This window comes from Delphinus delphis, chromosome X, assembly GCF_949987515.2.
Source record: "Delphinus delphis chromosome X, mDelDel1.2, whole genome shotgun sequence".
Taxonomy (NCBI): domain Eukaryota; kingdom Metazoa; phylum Chordata; class Mammalia; order Artiodactyla; family Delphinidae; genus Delphinus; species Delphinus delphis.
The window spans coordinates 45,622,960-45,650,687 of NC_082704.1; the positions used below are offsets into that span (position 1 = coordinate 45,622,960).

Below are 27,728 nucleotides of genomic sequence, written 5' to 3' on the forward strand. Positions count from 1 at the left end.
GAAAAATAATTGTTGGCTTTTGGCTGACTCTTTTCAAATATCCCATACATTTTCACATGGAGAACTGTCAACTGAGTTTAAAAAGAATGAGATAAGAGACAATGAGATGATTCTGAACAACTCTTACCCTTAGGCATTCATTTGTACCATAAACTGAGGGGAGCTAATCAAACAAAAATTGAAGAAATCCTATAACAAATCACAAACCTAGTTTTGTTTGAAATATTTCCCCCTTGAAGCAGTATTCAAATTATCTATTGAAAATAACCCATACAGTATTTTTGGCCTGCAGCACTGAGTTTCTAAACCAATAACAGTCTTCACTGTGATCCTCAAAAATTGATTGTTTTCCCAACTAGTGACATGTGTTAAACGTTTATTTATAAACATTCATTGAACCAAGTTTACCCCTACTCTGCCATCAAATGCAAAGCAATGGATTAGACTATATGTAGAGAGGATCTGGAATATATGCCAATGCCAAATTCCACAAAAATAAAATGATTACTCATCATAAATAAGACAATATATCAATATAGGGTGACCAAACATGTTTGTTATCCCATGCCTTGTTTTTTGCTGGTGAGGCAGAGCTTATCACTTTGGGGAATCTTGGCTTCACTTCAGATGCAGTCCTACTGTAAGCAGTCACTCCTACGTGGCTGCTCACTCCATCATCAACTAATTACCCATCCTCTGAAGGTCTGCCCTCTTTATGACACACAACCTATTAGAATCAACATTATGAAAATGACTATACTACCCAAAGCAATCTACAAATTCAATGCAATCCCTATCAAATTACCAATGGCATTTTTTACAGAACTAGAACAAAAAATCTTAAAATTTGTATGGAGACACAAATAGCCAAAGCAGTCTTGAGGGAAAAAAATGGAGCTGGAGGAATCAGACTCCCTGACTTCAGACTATACTACAAACCTACAGTAATCAAGACTATATGGTACTGGCACAAAAACAGAAATGTAGATCAATGGAACAAGATAGAAAGCCCAGAGATAAACCCACGCACCTATGGTCAACTAATCTATGACAAAGGAGGCAAGGATATACAATGGAGAAAAGACAGTCTCTTCAATAAGTGGTGCTGGGAAAACTGGACAGCTACATGTAAAAGAATGAAATTAGAACACTCCCTAACACCATACACAAAAATAAACTCAGAATGGATTAAAGACCTAAATGTAAGACCGGACACTATAAAACTCTTAGAGGAAAACATAGGAAGAACACTCTGTAACATAAATCACAGAAAGATCTTTTTTGATCCACCTCCTAGAGTAATGGAAATAAAAACAAAAATAAACAAATGGGACCTAATGAAACTTCAAATCTTTTGCACAGCAAAGGAAACCATAAACAAGATGAAAAGACAACCCCCAGAATGGGAGAAACTATTTGCAAATGAAGCAACTGACAAAGGATTAATCTCCAAAATTTACAAGCAGTTCATGCAGCTCAATATTAAAAAAAACAAACAACCCAATCCAAAAATGGGCAGAAGACCTAAATAGACATTTCTCCAAAGAAGACATACAGATGGCCAAGAAGCACATGGAAAGCTGCTCAAGATCACTAATTATCAGAGAAATGCAAATCAAAACTACAATGAGGTATCACCTCACACCAGTTAGAACGGGCATCATCAGAAAATCTACAAACAATAAATGCTGGAGAGGGTGTGGAGGAAAGGGAACCCTCTTGCACGGTTGGTGGGAATGTAAATTGATACAGCCACTATGGAGAACAGTATGGAGGTTCCTTAAAAAACTAAAAATAGAGCTACCATATGATCCAGCAATCCCACTACTGGGCATATACCCAAAGAAAACCATAATTCAAAAAGACACATGCACCCCAATGTTCACTGCAGCCCTATTTACAATAGCCAGGTCATGGAAGCAACCTAAATGCCCATCAACAGACGAATGGATAAAGAAGATGTGGTACATATATACAGTGGAATGTTACTCAGCCATGAAAAGGAATGAAATTGGGTCATTTGTTGAGACGTGGATGGATCTAGAGACTGTCATACAGAGTGAAGTAAGTCAGAAAGAGAAAAACAAATATTGTATATTAACATATATATGTGGAACCTAGAAAAATGGTACAGATGAACCAGTTTGCAGGGCAGAAATTGAGATACAGATGTAGAGAACAAACATATGGACACCAAGGGGGGAAAGCGGCAGGGGGGTGGTGGTGGTGGTGTGCTGAATTAGGTGATTGGGATTGACATGTATACACTAATGTGTATAAAACTGATGACTAATAAGAACCTGCTGTATAAAAAAATAAATAAAACAAAATTCAAACAAAGAAACAAAAATTATATACATCATGGAACTTACACAAACTGAAGCTAGTGCTTGCTCCCTTTGGATCTAATGTGCCAAAAACACTGTTTGCAGTGTTTAGATTAATGGAGACCACCAATATCCTTTGGCTGAATGACACTCCCTCCAAATAGCCAGTTGGGGCCCAGGAAAACTGCATAGACTAGGATAGTTTTCACCTCTCAGTGCAAAAGAACTTTCAGAGCAGAGTCATCTATGACAGAAATGTGTAGAAACACCTACAACTAATCATGACTCTATATAAGTATTGCTTGACACTGTATGGAATCCTTATGCTTATTTTCATAAAGACCTTTGGTTCAACAAAGGAGTTTGGGATGGTTCTTATAATTCTCGTAAACACTTGAGAGACAACACAGATCTAAACATTCAAGAATGTTTATCTGACACCAATCTTAGCATGGACTGCTCACCCCCTCAATATGGCCCTGCACAGAGGGTCAGTCTAACATTTTGACAATCTCTAATTTAAAATGCCACCAAATGACATGATAACAGAATGTTTATCATATAAACAGAACATAATACCATGTATCTGATTGGTTCTAAAAGAACTAAAAAATATTACTAAAACAGAGAATGCTTATGACATAGTTCAGAATGTCAGCATCACATGCAAAGATCATTTTCAAAGACCATTACAAAAAACTATGAATACCATAGTACAAATGTGCAGATGAAGAATAAAGACAATGTTCAGTTTGGTATAGAAAGTAAGGAGTATTTCTAGGAGAAGGTGAGTTTTAAGTCATGTTTTGAAAGATATGAAAGATACTTAAAGGATGCAAAGGCATGGAGAAAAGCAAAGACAAGTCATGTACAGATTATTCAAAATCAAGACTGAGAAATTCAACAAATCTTTGAAATTAACTAGAGATCCCCTACAGTATTTAAAACAAGCAACCAACCAGAAACAGATGGCAATCACTGCTATTGCTTCTTAAGGAAGAAAATGAATTGGTGGAGGAAAAAGAATATCGAGTTGAATCAAGTTAAGATGCACTGGATTGGAGGCAGCCTAGAGACAAAAAGATTAGCTAGGAAACAAAAGCAATAAAATGACTGAAGTGATGAGAGATAAGCCTAGTCCTGTGGGAATGGGAGGTAAGAGTGGCTCTAATGAATCTTCAGTCAAAGGATCAGTAAGAATGCATGATGAGCTGGGATGAGTCTCAGGCAGAGTCAAAGAAGAGAGAAGGGATGAAAAGAATTCCAGGAGATAAGGAAAGGAGGTCTTTAGTTGGGGTATAGAACAAGAAGATGAGTTCTTTTGGGGAATGCTCTTTCAAGGGATGGTTGAACGTTTAAGTCAAGAGTTAATTATCTTTACTAAATGGCTAGAAAAGGTGAAAGAGTAGGGCTAAGTAGACATCCAAGGGACTTGTCCGTATTGGTGTTCTATTTGTTTAGTGTTTTACCAGTTTGCACATACGCTCATATTGAATTGTTATAATAACCCAGTTTTGGAAGTACACACATCCCCCCTTGTATATGCAAAAAATTTAAGGTTAAAAGAAGATAAGTGACTTGTCCAGGGTTGCAAAGGGTTTAAGTGACTAAAACCCAACATAATGCTTTTTGTCCCCACTATACTGAGAGTGGTATTTTAAGAATAAACCACTGAAGAGTAGAAAGTCCGAGGAGATGATGTAGCAATTAGTCACACACTCAAGGAAAATAAGGAGACACTTTATTTACTTTTCCTGAGAAGCAAGTAATTTTTCAACTCTATTCAACTATATGCATTTAAGAAAAATTATAAAATGAAGGCCAAAATATTTACTCTTATTTATCTCAGAGAGCTGAAAGACTTCATTTCATTAAAAGGGGCCATCACTTTGAATCCTTCATATGGGATAAAATAAATGATGGTCTTATTAGTATTTGAACTACACTTTCATTTTACTAAAATGCTGCTTATTAATGCGGAAATGAAATCCTATGCCCCTTATATTGCATTAAGTAAAATTAAGTCTTTATTTCTTGGCACCTAATTATACATTTCACGATACAAACAATAATGAATGTCAATGAAGACATTTATAATGTCTTCTAATAGTGGAAGAAAATATTTTCAACAATAATTTAATTTCCACTCTGACTTCCGATGATAGATATTGCATGAACTCTTTAATTAGTAAACTTTTTGTGGCTACTTTTTATTCCTGTCCAACCTCCTCACTCATCTGCATATCACAACAGGGAAAAACACAGACCAAACAACAGGAGAAAAAAAAAAAAGAAATCAATGAACTGAGCATCACATGAACTGAGTTGTGATCCCAGATTGGCTGTGCGATATAAACTTCTTTGAGCCTCAGTTTCTCCTTCCATGAAATAAGGGAAATAAATAAGATAATTTATAAAGTTAATTTTAGCATTAACTTTTGATGGTCTCTAATTCCATGATCGAGACACAAAGGCAAAATTAAATTTGAGTACAATGTGTACAGTCTGGAAGACAATGAGGTATTCTAGCAAATACCTTATAGAAGACAGGTTCCACAATTGGAAGAGAAGGAAAAATAAGATATTTTAAACATTCCATCATGTAGAGTTCTCTGTATCATATCTGCTCTCACTCATGCTTTCTTACTATTCCTAGGAGGTTATCTTGCTTGCAAACTTTCACGTAAAGCCACAACTCAGCATGTTACACCCATCTAACAAGTCTCCCCTTTTCCTTGCTGTCATAAAGCAATCCCACCTTCCTATTTCTGGCCAACCCAAAACTCTTGAGGCCATGCACTGTCATTAGCACTGTCTGTTAGCACTGTCATCTAAGCTTATTTAGCCCCTAAACTTTTAATGTCTTTTGTGATTCTTTATTAGAACAAATACTCAAAGTAGCTATTAAATTATAAGCAATTATTTGGAATGTATCACAACATTTCTGATTAACTCTTTAATGTGACAAATTCTTCTACCACCAAAACTTTAAAACAAGGTCATGTTCTCAATTTCAGGTACTTTGATTTTTATAAAATATTGTTTACTAATATTCAAACTAAAATATACAATTTCATTCACAATAGATATTGGTAATTTCATAAAGCCATGATTTCATATATATTGGCATATATTTTAAATGATTCTAAGTATGAAATATATGATTCTAATACTATCCAACGTACTAAAATAAAATACTCCTAAACAAATAAAACACAAGTATAAAAATGCCAGGCATTTATCTAAAACATTTTCAGATCATTTGCCCTAAGGACCTCAAATTATGATAGCCTTATCTCATGCTTAATGATAGTACAAACATTGAAAGCTAAATTTTACGACATGAAGACATGAATAACTTATCATAATATAAATTCAACAACAGTAAAAACTGTGGGAAACAATTGGTGGATAAAATTTTGTTTCATTAATTCAAGTGGAATACTAAAAATCTACAAAACACTTTAAAAATGTTAAAAGGTTTTGATAACATCTGAGAGTCCCCAGTCTCACATCTGCGAGTCCCCCAGTCGGCTCCATCAACCAATTCTATCTTAATTCAAGTATATTTGTCTACTTTAAAGTCTACATTTACCTTTGCAGCATGCAAATGAACAGAACTACAGAATAAGGAATGTGATATAAAGGATCAAAGAGGTTGAAGTGAGGCTTCTGAATTATCCTCTCAAAAATGGTAGACTATTCCTGGAGATTTCCTTTGTCCGTATTTGATGTCTCTGTTTCTGAGATTCCAGACAGTGCATAGTAAGCAAGACGCCCCAGGAGAACTATCACCCTGCTGAGATTCTTTCTATTAACATAGAAAACTAAGCACTGACTATTCAACTAAACGTTTTGCAGGAGGATGTTTGGAATAAAAAGGAAACCTAACTGAACTGATCCCACTCACTTCAAAAGTCATTTGTTGTATCCTTACCTTGTAACCAGCACTGTGCTAAGGGGATTTTCACGTATGTTTAACTTAATCCTCATAACAGACTCATCACCTCTTTAGAGGATAAAGACAACATGCCCAGAGAGGCTAGGTTAACTTTCTCAGGTTCACATGGCTGGCAAGTGGCAGAGTTGGGATTCGGACCCAGCTTTTTGACTCCAAACTGAAAGTTGTTATCACTATACTATTTGCCTTACCTATATGACATATTTTTTTAAAAAATAAACATAAGGTTTTTTAAATGGTGTAAAGTGAACTGTTCAACACTATTGGGTTGTTAATGTAAAACAACAACAACCAAAAAACCCATCTAGTACATGATAAAGGAAAAAAAATCAAATCACACTAATAGAATTGTCTGTATTCACCACTGAAAAATAATTAAGGCCTATATTTTAAACAATACTTGATATTTGCAATTTAATGAGAATGTATTCTATCAGAATTTGAACTTAACATGAACACTTTACATTCCTGGGAAAGAGATTTTTTTAAACACATGGAATCAAGTTTTGGTTTTGCCTATAATAATCAAATGTCCAAAATCTCTGTCATGAGGGTTTCCACTGAACATAAAAAATAAAAGCAAATGATTGGAAGCTTATTATATTCTGAAATTTTACTACCTGTGTTTCAGAAATAAAAATAATTCTTCAGACAGTTCTAACCAGGGACAATTTTGCCCACTCGGGCACATGGGTCAATGTCTGAGGCATTTTTGGTTGTCACAACTGGTGGGCTGCAACTAGTAGGCAGAGGTTAAGGGTACTGCTCAACATCCGACAATTTACAGGACAGCACTCCACAAAAAAGAATTAAGTCCTGCCTTAAGCATATGCTTTCAGCACTTGTCAAATAATTTAAAATTTATTTATTGTGTAATATTTAAGACATACAAAAATATATACATAATATAATGACTCTATGTGCTTACCACTGAGCTTAAGAAATAAAGAGCATTCATTCTCTCTTGTGTACTCCTTCCTGACTGCCTCTCAAAAATATTTTGTAAAGAGATTAAAATACCCATCATGTTATATCTATATTACACTGTGTTAAAGTATGCCATAGCATGTTAACTACACTCTATTATGTTAAATTATACCGTAACTATCATATGACTTTACTAGACTTGAAGACTAGGTACCGTTCTTCTTTACATAGGAGATCTAGAATTATAATAGAGCTTTGAAAAAAACAATATGGTAAGTACATATTTATTCCTTGTATACAGAAAAGGATGTTTTGATTACCTACTGAATGCACAAAAGAGGATGTGGTTTTTATAGATATAATCAATTACAAAGGTGTTATACTTCATTAAATATATGACTGGCCAACAATCTTTGGATTCAAAGAAAATTAATATAGTAAAAAAAGAGTAGGAAGATAGTAGGAAAAAACAGTGTAATTGTTCTCCATCTCTGTTAGTTTAATTGAGGGCATTGGCAACTGGGCACTCTGCACTGCAATTCTCTTGGGCTGAGAGACTTCGGCTTTTTGTCCAGAGGTAGCCTTATAGCTACAAGTTAGAGTAGGGGAGGTTGGGTCTAACCTTGCTTCTCATTTCCTAATTCAGGGTTCTGGAAGTCTAAGGAAAATAAGGGCACTTTCCAATTGCAATTGGAATTGCAAGGGAATTCCTAGTCAACCCCAAACATCACCTCACATCAATAGACTCAGTGTATCTGTAGTATGAAAGGGCCAGAATTTTAATGAAGTTCTACCATGGCTTAAAGTCTACAAGGCCACATAAAATATGATCTCTGAGGCCACCATTTGCTCGACTATTAATAAGACCTATGCTTTGTTCAAAGTATAAATAGGCTAATTTTTTTTTTGCCTTTTTAAAATATGGTTTGCAGTCTGACTAGTACAAGAAAAATTAATGAATTGTTTAAAGCTACCTCTTCTTTCTTTGGGAAACAGTCTGGTATCAATTGTGGAAAACAGCACAACCAGTAATGGTGACAATTGAAATACCGGTATTAATCAACAATAGACATAGAGGGGATGAAAATAAATAGTCATCACATTTGCTTGGAATAGGTGTGATTTTACCAACATACTGAAAGTAGCAAACAAGGGCCAAAGAAAGCTTCAGTGAAGGAAGGGTAAAGAAAAAAATAAAAATTACTCAACTAACCAGTTAGAAGCAAAAGATGAAAAAGAACAGCAGTTCACAGATACAAGTATTTTAAGATTACAATAGCATGACATAAAGTAACTATTTATTCCTCCATGATGAGAAATGGGAAAGAAATGTTTTGTGATTGTTGCCGTCATTGCTAATGTTTCATATTCCCTAAAGAACTATGAAAATGAACATGGTGAATACAAGTTGTTATTTCAGACAAAAATGTTTTCAAATTCTACAATACTAATGCCATTATAGCCTTAATTGATATACTTGTAGTCTTCTAAAGTCATCAACCCTTGTAAAGTGCATGTACACATGCAGAATCACAAGCCTGCATAAAATACAGATGGTCGATAACCACGTAAATAGATCAATGATTACAAAGATGGATTGAGGAGACAAAAACGAGCTCTACTATTACACATGCATGAATTTCCTGACTATAAGAATAATTATACTCTAGAACTGGTTAATTGAGAAAGTTGAATAATCTTTTTCCCTCGCAGAATCGATAGATACCCATCTATCTTTGATGACTTAGGAGGAGCATTGCCTGGAATCAGGGGAATGGATTGTATGACCTTTGCTCCACTCTCATCATTTTGTGAGGACCCAACAGTAAGTTCTATAAATCATAAAATCTGTTTTGAGACATAAAATAACATTTGAAAACATAATCATGTGGTTACCTGTAGACCCCTACACACCGGGTTCAGAGTTGGATACTTGAATGGGTTTCAGAAAAGTAACAGAGCCAGCATAAATGGAAACTATCTGGGGAAGAAAAAGCCAGCTGGAATATTCCCGTGCATGTGAATGCAGCTCTTTTGTCCCTTTCCTGTTTGTCCATTTCTGTTCCCCTCTAACCTTAAAAGAACCTAATTATAGGAATGAGATCACTAAACTATTGAAACTAACTCCTGACTTACACTCTCCTGAATGCACACCATGCCTTGTCTAACCTGTTGATTCCTTTCCTAAAGAGGAGTAAGAATGTAGAATTAAGCAGGCAGCCCCCTTAGCAATCTTGCAGGCAGATCACGCAGGCAAAATAACATCTGAAGAGAGTCAGCCAGTCTGCATGCAATGGAGAATGATGCAGAACCCAACCTCCTGCCTCGATGATTCACTGAGATTCTCCCCCACTGCCATTTCTCCCTTTAAAAACTGTCATGGCTTAGCAGAATCTTCAGAGTTGGTCTCTGGATACAAGTCCACCTTCTCCCCAGATTGCCAGCTTTTCTGATCAAAGCACCCTTCCTTTCTACCAACACTTGCCTCTCAAACTATTGGCTTATGAGCGGCGAGCAGCTAAACCTGAGCTCAGTAACACATGTATCACAGAAAGACATCTGTGGAGGTATTTCTGTAGTTTCCAGGTAAGAAGGAGATACCCTAGAGCTATATTTCACCAAGGGAGAATTATTTAGAATGATTAGGACCCTTTACACAAAAAAGAATTTATTTAAATGAAAGAAAAGAAGAAAGGAAAGGGGGGGGGAAGAAGGAAAGAAAGAAGGAGGGAAGTGAGACAGAGTAGGAAAAAGGGAGGGAGGGAGGGAGGAAAGGAAGGAAAATTCAGAGAAAACAAAGCAGATGGAAGGGGAGCAGAAAATATTATACTGGACAGTTGCATGCCCAACAGGAATGCATCTGTCCCTTAAAAATAAGGGCAACAGAGACCAACAGACAATAAATAGAACATTTGCTTAAGGAATACAGGTGTCTAGTAAATAGTGTGGATTGTTTGAAGAAAGAACTGCAAGAAAATAACTACTTTAAGTACGACACTACAATTCAGGATATCAAGAGAGGTATCTTTTCCCCTGATATCATTCTCTTATTCATCACTCCTCAAAACTCTCTCCTGTGCTAGCTTTTGTGATGCACCAAAGAACCCGGCACTCCCTCTGATATGCTGGCTCCCTTTGTTCTGATTTCTCTAACAACATCCATCCCCTCAACCTGTGTGGTCTCCAGAAATGTGGACCTTAACGTTCCAATGGTCACTTTTTTCACTATCAACCTCAAGAATTTCTCTGGTCTTTACACTAGAACAATCACTTCTTTGCAAATGATTCCCCAAATCCTTAATTTCAGTCATCATCTCTATTCTGACTTCCAACACATATTCTCATGCAATGTATCCATAAAAATTTTCTCCTCTACCCTGGAAGTATTTTCTCCCACATGATTTGCCTCTTTTTATTAGTAGTACAACCATTCTCTCTATCACCAAGACTTTTCGATGAATCTTTTCTTTGTAAGTTCTTACTCATCCACCTTTCCTCTTTTTTTTCTCTACCCACAATGTATTTCAGGGCTTCATTGTACCTTATACTTGTTTTTCTGTTTTTGTTTTTGTGTTTTTTCAGCCATGCCACATGGCTTTGCAGGATCTTAGTTCCCTGACCAGGGATTGCACCCAGGCCCTCAGCAGTGAAAGCATGGAGTCCTAACCACTGGACTGCCAGGAAATTCCCCTATACCTTATACTTGAAATTACAATTATCTCCCTCTCTCTAATCTCTTTTCACAAAGCCATTTGGCATACTGCAGCTACAGAAATCTTCCTAAACACACATGTGAACATGTCCAAATCCAATAGCTTGGCATTCAAATTATCTACCAGGGGTCAAAAAGCCTGATGCTTATAGGGACTAGGAATAAATCAGAGTGGGTAAAATGTAGTGGGGGGTGGTAGGGCCTGTGGCAAACGGGACAGTATGTAACACTCAAATTCTACCATTTAAGCACTACAAAGGCCAAAGAAAACATATTGTGGGTCACTAATTTGTGATCTCTATGCCTCAAGAGTACGACCCCAACAAATCTTTTACATGCTCTTTCTCATTGCCACCCTACATGACTTCTGAGGCATAGCAGAATATAAATATTTTCCTTTAGATGCTCAAGCCTTTGCCCACTATTCCCTTTTCCTAGACCTCTCTAACTGAGCCCTAATATTGTTGCAAAGTCCAATTTAAGTTACACTTCTCCCAAAAAACCACTGTAACCACAGGCCACCCAAACCTACAGCTCCCCTTCTGTGAGCCTCTGTACTAGTTTCTTTCTTTTTTTATTAGATTTTATTTTTTAGAGCAGTTTTAGTTTTACAGCAAAACTGAGCAGCAAAATACAGAGAATTCCCATGTATTTCCTGCCCTTATACACGTCTAGCCTCACCAACTATCAAGACCCTCCCCACTAAAATGCTACATTTGTAACAACTGATGAACGTACACTGACACATCAATATTGCCTAAAGTCCGCAGTTTACATTAGGGTTCACTCTTCCTTTTGTACATTCTATGGGATTTTAACAAATGTATGACATGTATCCACAATTATATTACCACACAGTATAGTTAGTTTCACTGCCCTAAAAATCCTCTGTGCTCTGCGTATTCATCCCTCCCCCCCACTAATGCCTGGTAACCACTGATCGTTTTACTGTCTTGCAATATTTTTAAGGGAAACTTCTAAGTCATGTAACTGGGAAACATTTTCTTTTTAAAATGTTTTTCCAGTTTTATTAAGATATATAACATTGTGAAAGTTTAAGATGTAAAATGTGATTATTTGATATATGCATATACTGCAAAATGATTATCAGAATAAGGTTCCTTTAAACACCCATCACATATACAATGGAATATTACTCAGCTATAAAAAGAAATGAAATTGGGTTATTTGTAATGAGGTGGATGGACTTACAGTCTGTCATACAGAGTGAAGTAAGTCAGAAAGAGGAAAACAAATACAGTATGCTAACACATATATATGCAATCTAAAAAAAAAAAAAAATGGTCATGAAGAACCTAGGGGCAGGACGGGAATAAAGACGCAGACCTACTAGAGAGTGGACCTGAGGACACAGTGAGGGGGAAGGGTAAGCTGGGACAAAGTGAGAGAGTGGCATGGACATATATACACTACCAAATGTAAGGTAGATAGCTAGTGGGAAGCAGTTGCATAGCACAGGGAAATCAGCTTGGTGCTCTGTGACCACCTAGAGGGGTGGGATAGGGAGGGTGGGAGGGAGGGAGACACAATAGGGAAGAGATATGGGGAGATATATATATATATATATGTGTGTGTGTGTGTGTGTATAGGTGATTTACTTTGTTATAAAGCAGAAACTAACACACCATTGTAAAGCAATTATACTCCAATAAAGATGTTAAAAAAAAAAAACACCCATCACAACACATAGTCATAATTTTTCTTTATTCTGGCAAGGACTTTTAAGACTTACTTACTCTCTTAGCAACTTTCAAATATACAGTACAGTACTATTAACTATAGTCACCATGGTGTACATTACATCCCCAGAACTTATTCATTTTATAGCTGGGATTTTGTACCCTTGAGCCAGTTTCATCCATTCTCAGCCAGTTTCTTCCCTCCACCCTTGGCAAACAAACAACAACCTACTCTGTTCCTATGAGTCTGGTTTGTCTTAATTCCACGTATAGGTGTTACCCCACAGTATTTGTTTTTGCCTGACATATTTCATTTAGCATAATGTCCTCAAAGTCCATCCATGTTGTCACATATCGCAGGATTTCCTTCTTTTTAAAATCTGAATAATATTCCTGTGTGTGTGTGTGTATGTATACATACATACATACATCACAACTTTATCCACACATCCGTCAATGGACACCTAGGTTGTTTGCATGCTTTAGCTATTGTCAAAAAAAAAAAAATGCTGCAATGAACATGGACATTTGGATCTCTCTTTGATATGGTGATTTTATTTCCTTCAAATATATACACAGAAGTGAGATTTCTGGATCATATAGTAGTTCTATTTTAATTTTTTAAGGAATCTCTGTACCTTTTTCCATAGTGGCTGTACCAACTTACATTCCCTCCAACAGTGCACAAGAGTTCCCTTTTTTTCATATCCTCACCAGCATTATCTGTCTTTTTGATAACAGTCATTCTAACAGGTGTGAGGTGATATCACATTGTAGTTTTGATTTGCATTTCCCTGATGATTAGTGATACTGAGCACCTTTTCACGTACAGGTTGGCCACTGGAATATCTTCTTTGGAAAATGTCTACTCAAGTCCTTTGCCCTATTTTTCTTGTAGTGTCCTTATCTGGCTTTAGTATCAGGGTAATGCTGGCCTCAAAACATGAGCTTGTGAGTGTTCCTTCCTCTTCAATTTTTTGGAAGTGTTTCAAAAGGATCAATGTTAATTCTTTTTTAAAGGTTTGGTAGAATTCACCAGTGAAACAGCCTGATCCCAGACTTCTTTTTGAGAGGTTTTTAAATACTGTTTCAATCTCCTTAGTCATTACTGATGTGTTCATATTTTCTATTTCTTCATGATTCATTCTTGGTAAGTTGTATGTCACTAGGCATTTATTCATTTCTTCAATTAGTTGGTATCTAACTGTTTATAATAGTCTCATGATCTGTTGTATTTCTTTGATATGGGTTGCAATGTCTCCTCTTTCATTATGATTGTATTTATCTGAGTCTTCTCTCTTTTTTTCTTGGTCTAGCTAATGGTTTGTCAAATTTACCTTTTCAAATAATTACCTCTTAGTTTCATTATCTTTTCTATTGTCTTTTACTCTCATTTATTACTGCTCTAGTCTTTATTATTTCCTCCCTTCTACTAACCTTGGGATTAGTTTTTGCTTATTTTTCTATTTCCTTGAGGAGAAAAGTTAGGTTGTTTGAGATCTTTCTTTCTTCTTGATGTGTTTATCCCTACAAACTTGCCAGTTAGAATTGCTTATTTTTCCCCATCCAATAATTTCTGGTATGTTGTGTTTCCGTTTTGATTTGTCTCAAGGTATTTCTTTATTTCTTCTTTTTTCCTTCTTTGATCCATTAGTCGTTCAGGAATGTTATGTTTAATTTTCAAATTTCTATGCATTTTCCACCTTTCCTCCTGTTATTGATTTCTAGTTCTATGTCACTGTGGTCAGAAAAGATATGTGATACAATTTCAATCTTCTTAAATTTGCTATCTATTAACTATCATATGATCTATCTTGGAGAATGTTTCATGTGTACTTGAAAAGAATGTAGTCTGCCGCTGTGGGATGAAATGTTCTGTATATGTCTGTTAGGTTCATTAAGTCGTAGTGTTGCTCAAATCCACTGTTCACTTATTGATTCTCTGTATGTAGATAATTGTTTAAAGTGGGGTTCTAAAGTCCTCATCTGCTACTTTATTGTTGTTTATTTCTCCTTTTAGCCCTTGTTTTAGTTCTATTAGTATTTACTTTATATATTTAGATGTTCCGATGTTGGATGCATAAATATTTACAATTGTTACACCTTCTTGATGAACTGACCATTCTGTCATTACATAATGACTGTCTTTGTCTGTTTTGACCATTTTTTTGCTTAATGTCTATTTTGTCTGTTATAAGTATCACAACCCTTGCTTTCTTTTGGTTACTATTTGCTTGAAGTATCTTTTTCCATCCCTTCAATCTCAAGCTATGTGTGTACTTAAAGCTAAAGTGAGTCTCTTATAGACAGCATATCTTTTAATCTTGTTTTTATACATTCAGGCTATTCTGTGTCTTCTGATTGGAGATTTTAATACTTTTATCTTTAAAGTAATTGTTGATAGGTAGGAACTTGCTTTTGCCTTTTGTTAATTGTTTTCTGAATGTTTTGTTCCTTGTTTCTTCTAATGTTCTCATCCTTTGAGATTTGAGTACTTTTTGTGGCAGTATGCTTTGACTCCTTTATCATAAACTTTTGTGTATCTACTATAGGCTTTTCCTTTGTGGTTACCATGAGGCTTACATAAAATATATTTATAACATCCTAATTTAAACTGATAACAACTTAATTTCAATAGCATACTAAACTTTATAATTTTACTTCTTGCCCCCCCTCACAGTTTACATTATTTTAGGTTACAATTTACACATTTTATAATGTGTACCTAATAACAGATTATTGAAGTTATGATTATTTTTAATACATTTGTTTTTTTTAACTTTTAAACTAGAGTTGTAAGTGAATAATGCAACGCCATTATAATATTAGAGAATCTGACTTTGGCTACATATTTACCATCACCAGTGAGTTTTACACATTCACATGTTTTTACAGTTTAAATTAGCATCTTTTCATGTTAGCATGAAAAACACCATTTAGTATTTCTAGTGATGATGAACTCCTTCAGCTTTGTTTGTTTGAGAAAATATTTATCTTTTCTTCATTTCTAAAGGACAGCTTTTCTGGGTAGAGTGGTCTTGATTGACAGGTGTTTGTTTGTTTGTTTGTTTTCTTTCAATATTTTGAATATATCATTCCACATTTTCCTGGCCTGTAATATTTCTTTTGAGAAATTCACTGATAATCCTGTAGGCTTTCTTCACTCTTTTTCATTCTTTTTCCTTTTTCCTCCTATGACTGGATAATTTCAAATGGCCTACCTTCCAGGTCACTTGTCTCTCTTTTGCTTGATCAAGTGTGATATTGAATCTCTCTATTGAATTTTTCAGTTCAGTCATTGTATTACTCAGCTCTAGGATTTCTGTTTGTGTGTGTGTTTTTTTGATGGTCACTTTTCCTTTGTTCAACTTCTCATTTTGTTTATGCATTGTTTTCCCAATTTTGTTTAGTTGTCTTTCTGTGTACTCCTATAGTCCACTGAACTTCTTTAAGAGGATTATTCTTAATTATTTTTCAGAAAGTTCATAGATCTCCATTTCTTTAGGGTCAGTTATTGGAGTCCTATTAGTTTCCTTTGGTGGTGTCATTTTTACCTGATTCTTTGTGATTCTTGACTCCTTGCATTAGTACCTGCACATTTGAGTAAGTGGTCTTCTTTCCCAGAATTTATGTCTGCTATCACAGGGTAAGACCTTCACTCATCAGCCCAACCTGGGGTACTAGATGAGTCAGCTGGTAGCATTTTTTGGCAATTGGGGCTTGCTATTGGAGTCCCTAGTTGGATGACGCTATTGCCCAGTATCTGAGGTCAGAGGGGGTGCCACTGGTTGAGCTCCATCATTGGGTGGAACTGCTGGCTGAGCTCCACATTCAAGCAGGGCTACTGCGTGGATGCTCAGATTGAGTGGGGCTACTGACTGTGCTCTGTGGTCAGGTGGGGTCACTAACTGGGTTCTGTAATCACCTCTGGTCAGGTGAGGTGACAGGCTGTGTTCCCTGGTAGGGTGGTGTTACTGGTTGGCAAGTGGGCAGGGCTATGAATGGGCTTTGCAATTGCTCCTGGTCAGCTGAGGTCTCGGGCTGTGCTCCTTGAGTGAATGGCACTGCTGGCTGGACTATGTTCAGTTGGAGCTGCAGGCTGTGCTCTGTCATCAAGTAGGGCTTCAGACTGTGCCCGAATGTTGCACAGGGCTGCAGGCTGGGCCTCACGACCTGGTAGGCTACTGGCTATGCTCTGACTGGGCTCTCTGGTGGTGAGGGACTTCCAATTGTATCCTGCAGATGGGTGGGGCTAGGGACTGTGCTCTGTGGTCAGGTACGGTCACTGTCTAGGGTCCCTTATCAGGTGAAGCAACAGGTTATGCTCCACAATTGGGCAGGGTAACTGGCTGGGTTCTCTGCTTAGGTGAGGCTGCAGGCCTGGACAAGGCTAGATGTTCAGCAATCAGGCAGGGTCATAGATTGTACTCTGCTGTTGGGTGGGGTTATAGTCTGGACTCCGTGGCTCAGTGTTACTGTAGATTGGGCTCTGAGACTATCCAGGGTCACTCTTCAAGCTCCCTGGTTATGTGGAGCCAAAGAGTATGCTTAACAGTTGGGCAAGGCTGCTTGCTTGGCTCTCTGACCAAGCAGGGCTATAGCATGGGTTCCACAGTGGTCTGGGTTCTCAGGCTAGGCTACTTGGACAGGTAAGACTAGAGGCTATGCTCAGCAGTTACACAGGGCTGCAAATCTGCTTTCCAGCCCAGGCAGGACAGCACAACAAGCTGCATGGCTAGCACAGCCCATTGACCAGGCACCTAAATCAGGCAGAACTGTCCACCGAACTCTCTAGCCAGATGGGGCCACCAGTTTGGCTCCGAAGATGGGCAGAGCCACTGGCTGGGATCTCTGCTTGGGCACTGCTACAAGCAGAAATGCAGTCTGCCAAGATCTAAGTGCTGTTGCTGTAAGCCCCACCTCAACTTCTCCACCTCTATCTGATCTCCAGTGGTTGAGCCCCACAGATTCCCCCAGTTATCTCTATGCAGTGTGGCCCAAATGGTCCTTCTGGGAAGCGTCCTACAATGCTGAGGGAGCTAGATGTCCACCTAGGGCTCTCTTTTTCCAGTGGAGAAACCATAGGCCCAGGGGGCCCTCTCGGTGCAGTGCTGTGCCAGTCTGGAGAGGGGCAATGTGGTCAGAATGTAGCTGATCCTCTCACCCTTCTAATGTTGTACTTCTTAGTCTGCCATCTCGATTGGCAAACTTTTCTGGACTAGTTTCTATCCTCTTTGTTTTTGCCATGAACTCTTTAACACCAGCTTACGGATCCCTTCTCAGAATAAAGTAAAATACATAAAATTACAAAAGAAACCAATTATATTGAAATAGTTATCAAGATATTTAAGAAAATAAATTGTGATATAATAATAGATGTGCTTCTTGATTAAAGCATTAAAAAATAAGATCTAGTGGCAGCTTTAATAACTAGTGTAATTTTGAAGTAGTAATGACTATAAACAATATTTCAAGATATCTGCCACAAATTTAATGTGATAGGAAAACATTTATTATTTCTATTAGTGACAAAGTTAGAGGTACTGTTAATACTACTTTGGTCTGTTGCCTACATTGTTAATCAGATGAAATACTTAATATTAGTTAGCAGGTAAAGAAAATAAAGAAGCCGTATTTTTCACATCTAAGTTCAGGAGCCCCTGAATTCTCTCCATGGGTCTCCCAGGGGCCTTTGGACCCCTGGTTAAAAACCCTTGCTTTTTACATATCTTTGTAATTATTCTGCAGCAATTTTATACTGCCTTCTACGTTAATCATCTTTTTTCTGCTTAGGCTTTGTGAATATGACCATAATCTCCCTACCAACATGAATTTCCTCAGCATTTAAGAATCATTTGCATGCACTGATGTTCTAAAATAGAATATACTGTTATTTTTCCTTCAACACTTGAATCACTTTTTTAAAACTGCTAATTTCTTTTTCTTTTGGTCAATGTTCTATATGTAAATGTGCCTACAAATATTTCATTTTTACCACTGATGTCCTAAAAACACTGGTCTTAGAGTTTTCTCTCAGTAGATCAAATTAAATTACACTAAAGCAGATTTTCAAAGCTGAAATAATAACTCCAAGAATCACCTAAATTTAGTACACATTATTTGGAACTAACTCATAATTGCATATATTAGAAGCTCCTCAACAATCTCAGGATATGGTATACTTTTTAAGTGTTTCTATGTGTTCTTGTATTTTAGGACTTTTCAACTTCTTCCATATAGTGAATTTGACTTCTAGCTTCAATTTAGATATTTTGAAATAAAGGAGACATTAATATTTTTATTAATAACCTTAAATTTGGGGCTCTCTTTTGCTGATTAAATTAACATTTGGGGGTTTGTTTTTGTTTTGTTTTGTTTTGTTAGTAAAGGATTTATCCTGACAAATAACTAAAATCTATTAGTTGTCTGGCAGGAAAGAGCTTATTGACCCATACTGGTGTTAATTCAAGTCTCTGGGAAGCAATGTGTCCTTAATTGTTTTTTGTTGTTTTTGTTGTTATGAGGAGACAACCATGCCACATGAGCAATAAACTATGATTATGCATGGATGGAGTTTAGCACTGTAATCAAATAGAACTTACAACAAAGTTAATCTGATGATACATATTTAATGCTATGCATTATCAATGTGCTACATGGTAATTAGTCATAAATGGTAAACAGCTCCTTTGAATGGCAAATTGATGTTACTTTTGCATCACTGAAGCAAACCCTTTCTAGGATGGGAGGGAGAAAGGCAGTGGTGATCTAGTCTTTTCTCTGGCCTGAGGGAAGCAGTCTCCTTTGGGTACTTGAAAATCAAATGACTGTTTCTACCCAGGACCTTCCTCCTTACTAGAAGATACTCAGACATTGGATTTGTCTGCATAAACGCAATATTAACTTTCATAACTCAGATGAGTTATTCACAATTTGTGCCTTGTACCCGAGCAGCACAATTCCAATCATGCATACTATTAAATTACATGTTAAATTGTTTTCTCCTACAAGCAGAAGTAAGAAAATGAGTTTTGATTGAGCAGGGTAAGGAATGAGAAGAAATTTTAGAGTATCTGGCATCGAGGAGGAAGGCAAGCCAGCTTGGAAAAAAGTCTTCAGTGGCCTGCTTTAAACAAAAGGAACGCACAAAATTGTTGGGGCAAAGGATGCAAGTGATCAAACACACAGAGATGTGAAAAAGAGAAAGATACAGGCTTAGAAAAGGGAATGGATGTCTAGAAAAGAGGAAGAGATGAGACAGAAAAAGGTTAACCCACCCCCAGCAAACAGGAAATGCACGGAAGCAATGGGTATTAACACTCACAGAAGGAAACTGGCAGGATCTACACTTTGTGGTTCTCCTTCACTCACCTTCCGAGATTTAGCATAATAATGTGATTTCACAAGCAGTCCTTTTGACTGCATAGTGGATAAGATTAAACCAACTGAGTTCAGTAATTTAGACATAATTTACTGCCTTCTCCAAATTGAAAGCAATTCCTTCCTCCCAACTGGACCAGGCAATTTAAAGAGAGAAACAAATATGTATCGTTTATGCTACAAAATCAAGTGAAACAGAAAAAAAAAAAAAAAAACCCACGTAATACATTTCTATACATACATTTTTAAAGCTTGTTGAATATTAGAGGGCCATTCATAAGTGAGACTCCTTCTGTTTCTTACATTCCCTAAAGAGCTGAAAACATGACTTAAAAAATAATAAATGTTTTTAATGTTACTGGTAAATAAATATCACAGTAGCATTCTGCATATTACACTCTTTTTTATTTACTAAGGCATGTGAAGGAAAAGCTACAGTTTTAATGGGCAAAATAAATGCCTACATTGATTAATTCTTCAAAATATGGTTCTCTTTTACTAAAATCTGCTTATACAGAAAAGACTAGAAAGCTTCAACTACTGAATAGGAGTCAGATGTTTGTTTGCCTTTTTGTACTTTAAAATGAAACTGTCCAACTGGATAAAAAGAGGGAGAACTAAGTCACATTTAGGCTTCTTAACTTGCTCATTCTGACTACTGTGCAAAGAATCACGGGACTAAGGCAGGCAGGACAAATGTGATCAGCTCTCCATTTCAACTCAGAGAACTCTGGACCTGGCTAGCTGGACAAAGAAAACACATTTTTCAAAAAACTTTTCCACAAGGGAATTTCTTAGCACAGTGTAACTTTTGTTGAGGTTAATAAAGTTGTGTCATGATAATAAAGAGCCTACACAAACTCATTAACTCTTAGTCCTACAGGGTAAACTGTAATGCAAGCCTACACTACACAATGGAGAAACTTCTATATAGACACAGCCTGCTCAAATGGCAGACAATGGTGCTCTGAGATTTAGAGACAGTCTAAGGGAGGTATAACAAAATTGCTACAGCATAAACTACTCAGTCTTCTTAAAATCAAAGCAAGCCACGTGGCTCAAAAACAAACAACAAAAAACCTGCAATGACTATGCCCATCCATGAAATATCTTGCAGTTCTTCCTTCCAAAAATTAAACCAGACAGGGTCAAACATATGAAGAATTCTAAGAATTAGATCTAATAGAGTGCTTTATTCTACCAAGCAGTTTATTTGGTGTAATCCTCACAGTGACCTAGTAATGTCAGATGAGAAGATAGGGCTTTAGCAAACTGACACAGTTTGCCCATAGGAGGCAGAATAATAGAATAAAAAGAGCAATGGCTTTAGAGTCTTGATAGGCTTTGTTCTGAGTCTCAGCTCTACTACTCTGCCACTTACCAGCTAGGTGACAGTGGGCAATCTCTCTAAGCCTCAGTTTCCTGATGTGTAAATGAGGATAATAGTACTTATCTCATAGGACTGTTGCAGGATTCAATGAGATAAAATATATAAAGAGCACAATCCCCAGCACGTTAAATGCTTAACAAGGGATAACTTTACCATTCACCCATTGATCCTGAGGAAGCTATTTTAACCTCTTGGCCTGTACACTTTTACGTCCATACAATGGTAATAACAATATCTACTTAAAAGTGCATTGTGATGATGAAATAAATAGATGCAATTTTATGTACAGAGGATGATGCGTCTACATGTACACAGAATTAAATTTAAAAGGACACATATCTAATAAATGGCAGACACATACCTAGAACCTAGATCATCTGAGTCCTCTTACTGTCCACACAGCTAGATATTCCTAATTCTATTATCCAAACATAGAAGAACATTTTCACACAACTCCATCGAAAGGACAGCAATCTAGAAATATCTGTGAAAATGAAATTTAAAAGCAAAATATGCAAGTTACCTGAATTAAGGCCTCACTCAACATGTCTTCATTAACCTCCAGAATGACGTTTTTTATATCTTCATATGGCATACGATATGATCCTAGGAAGATAGCTAAAATAAAAATTGATTTTATTAAAAAGAGAGCAGCATCACAATTTTAAAGTCCTAAGAAATACCTGATTCCCATTTCATAGACTCAAAATATGAAATTCTTGTCACTAATATTACTCTACAGAATTATGAGCAAACAAAAGTAGCTTCCATTTGATGGACTATACTACTCATCTAGGCAAAATGGCCTATTAGCTCAGGGTCTAATGTTTACAGCTCATGCGTATTTATATATAAGATAAAACTACTAACAGCACTGATGACTAAATGCTTATGCATTTTAGATGAAGCTAATACAAAATAACCCATGAAAAGTTAGAAATTTTATCTCAAGTAGGCCTTTTAATTCAACGTAGAATTTACCATGGAGATTGTCAGATGCATCCAATACAGCACTTCTCAAGAATGACAGTAAAGTAACCCGATACTAAGAAAACCATATCAATCTACTTTGCAGTTCTCCCACATAAGAAAAAATTACAGTGTCTGAATCCTCAATGTTCTCTGCATCCCTGATGACATTCATGAGGTGTGCTATTAGTTGCTTTTATGTTGAACCAATGATTTCCCTTGTCAACTTTTTCTTAAATGGATATATATTATGCCATTTGGGAATAATTCAACAAATTATACCTAGAAAAGCTTACACTGACTCAGAAAGCATTATTCAACAATACATTCCACTTTAACCTCCACTGAACATACTTTTTAAAGAACATACATGTGTTCTTACCACCAGAACATAAATATATTCCTAAGAATTTTTTTTTTTTTTTTCATGGAGAGGTCTATATGCCTTCCCTGGTACCTAAAAAGCATCCTCCCCTGTCCAGGCAAATGATTACCTAGACATAAACACCAAATGAGACCTCCATAGTCCAAATAAATAATGTTGACAGATATCAACTAGCAATTAAGATCATACTATGTTTCTTTTTTTTTTTTTAAAGTACTGAACATCCACTTTATAAAAAAAAAGGACTGTGGGGTAAGCAATGTACACAGGCAAAACAGCTATTAGGAGACTGCTTTTCTGACAGCAACATTCCTACTGACACAAGAATGAGAATGACGAGTTGTTTACTTTAATCTGATTCTCTATAGCACACTCCTTCACAAAATAAACTCCCAAGGTATTTCTCTGCATATTTAGAAATGCTTGATGTGCTGAAATTTCTCATACATAGCGTTTTAGAATCCTCAGAATATAAACACAGCATACTGTGGTCACACACACACACACACACACACACACACACACACACACACAAATGCTGAATTTAATACAGAGTGGAGACTATGTCAAGAAAAACTTAGGACCTGTGTAAATGAAGATGGGTTTAACTGTCCAGCTACTTTAGGAAAAGCGTATTTAATGGTTGACTGCTTTGTTAAAGGCTTTAAGGTTCACTAACCAGTTTTAAAGTACAGTGGTTAACAACTAGCTCACATCACAATTCCTTCAAATATAAAGCAAATAGTAGTAAAAGGATTTGCCCAATGTGACTAGTGAATACTCTAAAACTATCACTCCCAGGCCTAGGCAGAAGGAAAAAAATATATAACACTCTTTTCAACTCTGCCTTTCCTCTCACTGTGGCCTCTAACAATGCTGAATGATCAGTACTTTCCAAAGCTTTATTATTCTTAAATTTCACCTGGCCTAGCCAAGGCTAAATTATGGTAGTCTCTATTATGGCTGAATGACAAAAAGGCAGCCTAAATCATGTTTACACAGAATTTTGTTCCTAGTAGGTGCTAAATATACCTGTTCAAAGAAGTTATAACTTTGTTTTAAATACATCCAACAACCCCTCACCACCACCATCACCACCACTCCCTACTGAGAAAATAATCACATACAAAGATTCTGGGCTGTTTTGGGATCCAAAATTCTCAACTCTTTCACTTTCTTCTTTGTAGGCAGGGTCTTCTTTTCTTCAAAAGCTTCTGCATTCTTTTGAACTGAAAGAAAAATGTTGATTCATAAATAATAACAGTGCTAATCCAAATACACAGAATCACATTAGTAAGGCATATTAACTACATTAATAAAGCTCATGCCCAAATCAATAAATGGGTTTATTTCATTAGTTCAAGGAAGAGGATAAACATAAAAATATAGACCTGTTTAGAGGTTTCCCTACAAATTAAATATCAGCACTTAAGCAGAAAAGATAAGCCAAATAGAACCAAAAATCAATTGCTGCTTCTTACCTAATGTGCAGCATTAATTACTCCTTAACCAGGTTCCTACAGTAATGGAATTAAATATATAGAAAAATCTCCCTAATTTGGACTAATTGAGGAAAAAGGCAGATGTGCATTTATCCTAAAATATGCTAAAATTTAGGCAGGTCTTTAATTCAGTGAAATTGCTTTAAAGATATCTAAGGTAACTTTAACTGCTAAACAGGTTGCCATATAAAAACTCCTGCTGGGACTGCTTTGAAGAATAGACATGAAACATTTGCAAGTTACACAACAGTTAGCACCTATTTGCATACCCATAATTAATAAACCTCAAAGACATGGTCTTTTCAGTAAGTTCCCTTTGTCTCCCTCACCATTTTTTAGTGCTCTTTGCTTTCTTTGAACGAAAGATTTATTTATGCTATATTCAGAAGGTAACCCTTGAGTTCCAAACGGTTAAAATGTCCTGAAACCGTGAGGACTGACAGTGCCAAGGAGGGGCTTTAGACCCCCATCACTTCCACCAGCCCTCCCTCCAAACAAGCCATCCCCCAAACCAAAGTGAAAAACAACATCCTGTCTGCTAAGAAAATGAAGATTTATGTCAAATCCCTAAACCCCTCCTACACAGAAATTCTACAGCTACCACTATATTCCTGTGTTGGCAGTTTACCTCTTCTAATATAAAAACAGGGTTGTAGGTAATGGGAAAAAATATGAGAAAAGTAAAGCCAACATTTTTCAGTCAAGTAGAATGATATGCTCTTGGGCCCAAACTCTTGCTGCTAAATTTCATCACTAAATCACATGGCCATCATCATGCTGTTTCTTTATTACTTTTAAAAAATATAATGTCATTTTGAGGCAATCAGTATTTATCTGATCTTTGTTAAGGAGATCACAAATGAGTTACTGATCTTCTTGAGAGGAAAAGTAACCCGCGATCACAGTAGATTTTTTGCTAAGCTATGTGTTTACAGATGTGAGCATCTGGAAAACTTTCTAGAAGGCATCAAAATATTATGGGTCCATTAAGACACTCCCCCCTTTGTTTTACTGGTGCAAAATATATGAAAATTAAATGTACTTACTACAAAAATCACAGAAAAAAATAATTACCTGAATAACTAAATTCCTAACAGTTAGTGCTAAGCTCTACAAGTATGACCAATCTAAAGTGATGGAGAGTCCAATCAGGCTAGGTAATTACACTTAACAATCATGATCTTATGGGAGTGCCAAGTAGTTTGCCATGTTTACACAAGATAAGAGAGTTATTGGTCAACTGGAAGAAAAATGACTTTTAAGATATTCTTTTAAAACCACCACAAGTATTCCCCCAAAGGATCTAAGACTACAGTGTCTCTCCAATAAAATAATCAGCATTTTAATTTATCCTAATTTTCAAGCCACTCCCAGCTTAACACAACTCTATATAAAGAAATAACAGTCAAAGAGTCAGTCCTTTTGTCAATAAAAAAATTATCTGAATTTTATTGAAATTACTTCTAGTATCATTCAGAAATGTGTCCTAGTCAAACAGATTAGTCAAGAAAACTGTCCTAATCTTTCAATATGCCTTAAATCCCACTATGGGAGACTAATTAACAAAGTACATATACAATGAAAATGCTATAGTATGAAAGACATATTAAGATTATCCTGCAAACTAACAGACTCCTGACTAACCCAGGCATATATAATGCTCATTTTGTATGACTTCATAGTTTTGCTTTTTTTAAAAGTATATTTCAACCTCTCCCCTTTTCACATGAACAGACTGTTTAAAATCAAGATTAGATCTCTTAAATATCTTGAGTTCACAGTTTTGTTTTTTGAATCCTAGTATATTTTCCTTGTATTATACAATTTGGTTTTATCTCAGGCTCAAGGAATGGTAAGAATTCCATGAGTGGGCACTGCTGTTCTGAGAATCATTAGAGTAAAGCTAGTTTAAAATAACTCCTTAACTAAACAGGCTTTCAGAAACAATAATGTTTTCACCAGGATCAGTAGATACTGACCAGTGGCTATTATCACCTTTGGCTTTCTTGTCTTTAAAAGCATTCTTTAGCAATCACAACCACAGGCTTAGATAAATATAGAATTTGAAGAGAGGCAATGATGTATGAAACTTAACTATATAGTATTGAAGCTTTCCTATATTAAAAAGTTCCTGCTTTCATAATGACTAGAAAATGCCACTTTTCCTAAGATGCTTTTATTGCATATATGTTTCTAATACTTACAAAACTTAAATATTCCATAACTTAATTTAAAAAATGGATAATCCCATAATTCAATTAAAACTCAGATATCTCTCTAAGGAAGATATACGGAATGGCCAACAGGCTTATGAAAAGATGTTCAACTGCTAATCACAAAGGAAATGCAAATCAAAACCACAATGAGATATCACCTCACACCTGTTAAGATGACTATTATTTAAAAAAAAAAAAGATAAGTGCTGGTGAGAATACTGAGAAATTGGAACCCCTGTACACTATTGGTAGGAATGTAAAATGGTATAGCCACTAGGGCCACTAGGAAAAACAGTATGGAGATTCCTCAAATAATTAAAATAGAACTACTATACAATCCAGCAATCCCACTTCTGGGTATATATCTAAAAGAATTGAAATTCAAATCTTGAAGAGTTATCTGTACGCCTATGTTTACTGCAGCATTATTCACAATAGCCAAGATATGGAAACAATCTAAATGTCCATCAAAGGATTAATGAATAAAGAAAGTGTGGTATATACATATAATGGAATATTATTTAGCTTTCAAAAAGAAGGAAATCCTCCGAATAGCCAAAGCAATCTTGAGAAAGAAAAACGGAGCTGGAGGAATCAGGCTCCCAGACTTCAGATTATACTACAAAGCTACAGTAATCAAGACTGTATGGTACTGCCACAAAAACAGAAATATAGACCAATGGAACAGGATAGAAAGCCCAGAGATAAACCCATGCACCTATGGTCACCTAATCTATGACAAAGGAGGCAAGAATATACAATGGAGAAAAGACAGCCTCTTCAATAAGTGGTGTTGGGAATACTGTATAACTACATGTAAAAGAATGAAATTAGAACACTCCCTAACACCATACACAAAAATAAACTCAAAATGGATTAAAGAGCTAAATGTAAGGCCAGACACCATCAAACTCTTAGAGAAAAACATAGGCAGAACACTCTTTGACATAAATTGCAGCAAGATCTTTTTTGACCCACCTCCTAGAGTAATGAAAATAAAAACAAAAATAAACAAATGGGACCTAATGAAGCTTAAAAGCTTTTGCCCAGCAAAGGAAACCATAAACAAGACAAAAAGACAACCCTCAGAATGGGAGAAAATATTTGCAAACGAAGTAACGGACAAAGGATTAATCTCCAAAATATACAAGCAGCTCATGCAGCTCAATATCAAAAAAACAAACAGCCCAATCAAAAAATTTGTGGAAGACCTAAATAGACATTTCTCCAAAGAAGACATACAGATGGCCAGCAAACAC

At 36.2% G+C, this 27,728-nt stretch overlaps 1 protein-coding gene across 1 annotated transcript in view; it reads right to left on the minus strand.

The window, feature by feature from the left end:
- The window catches only part of DIAPH2 (diaphanous related formin 2), an 890,580-nt gene that overhangs the window by 476,057 nt on the left and 386,795 nt on the right, over positions 1 to 27,728 (minus strand). Inside the window, exons 19-20 of the mRNA XM_060003112.1 lie at positions 23,879 to 23,980; positions 21,921 to 22,015 (exon numbers count right to left, since the gene is read on the minus strand). Coding sequence (XP_059859095.1) covers positions 21,921 to 22,015; positions 23,879 to 23,980 — 197 coding nt within the window. The remainder of the gene's footprint in view (positions 1 to 21,920; positions 22,016 to 23,878; positions 23,981 to 27,728) is intronic.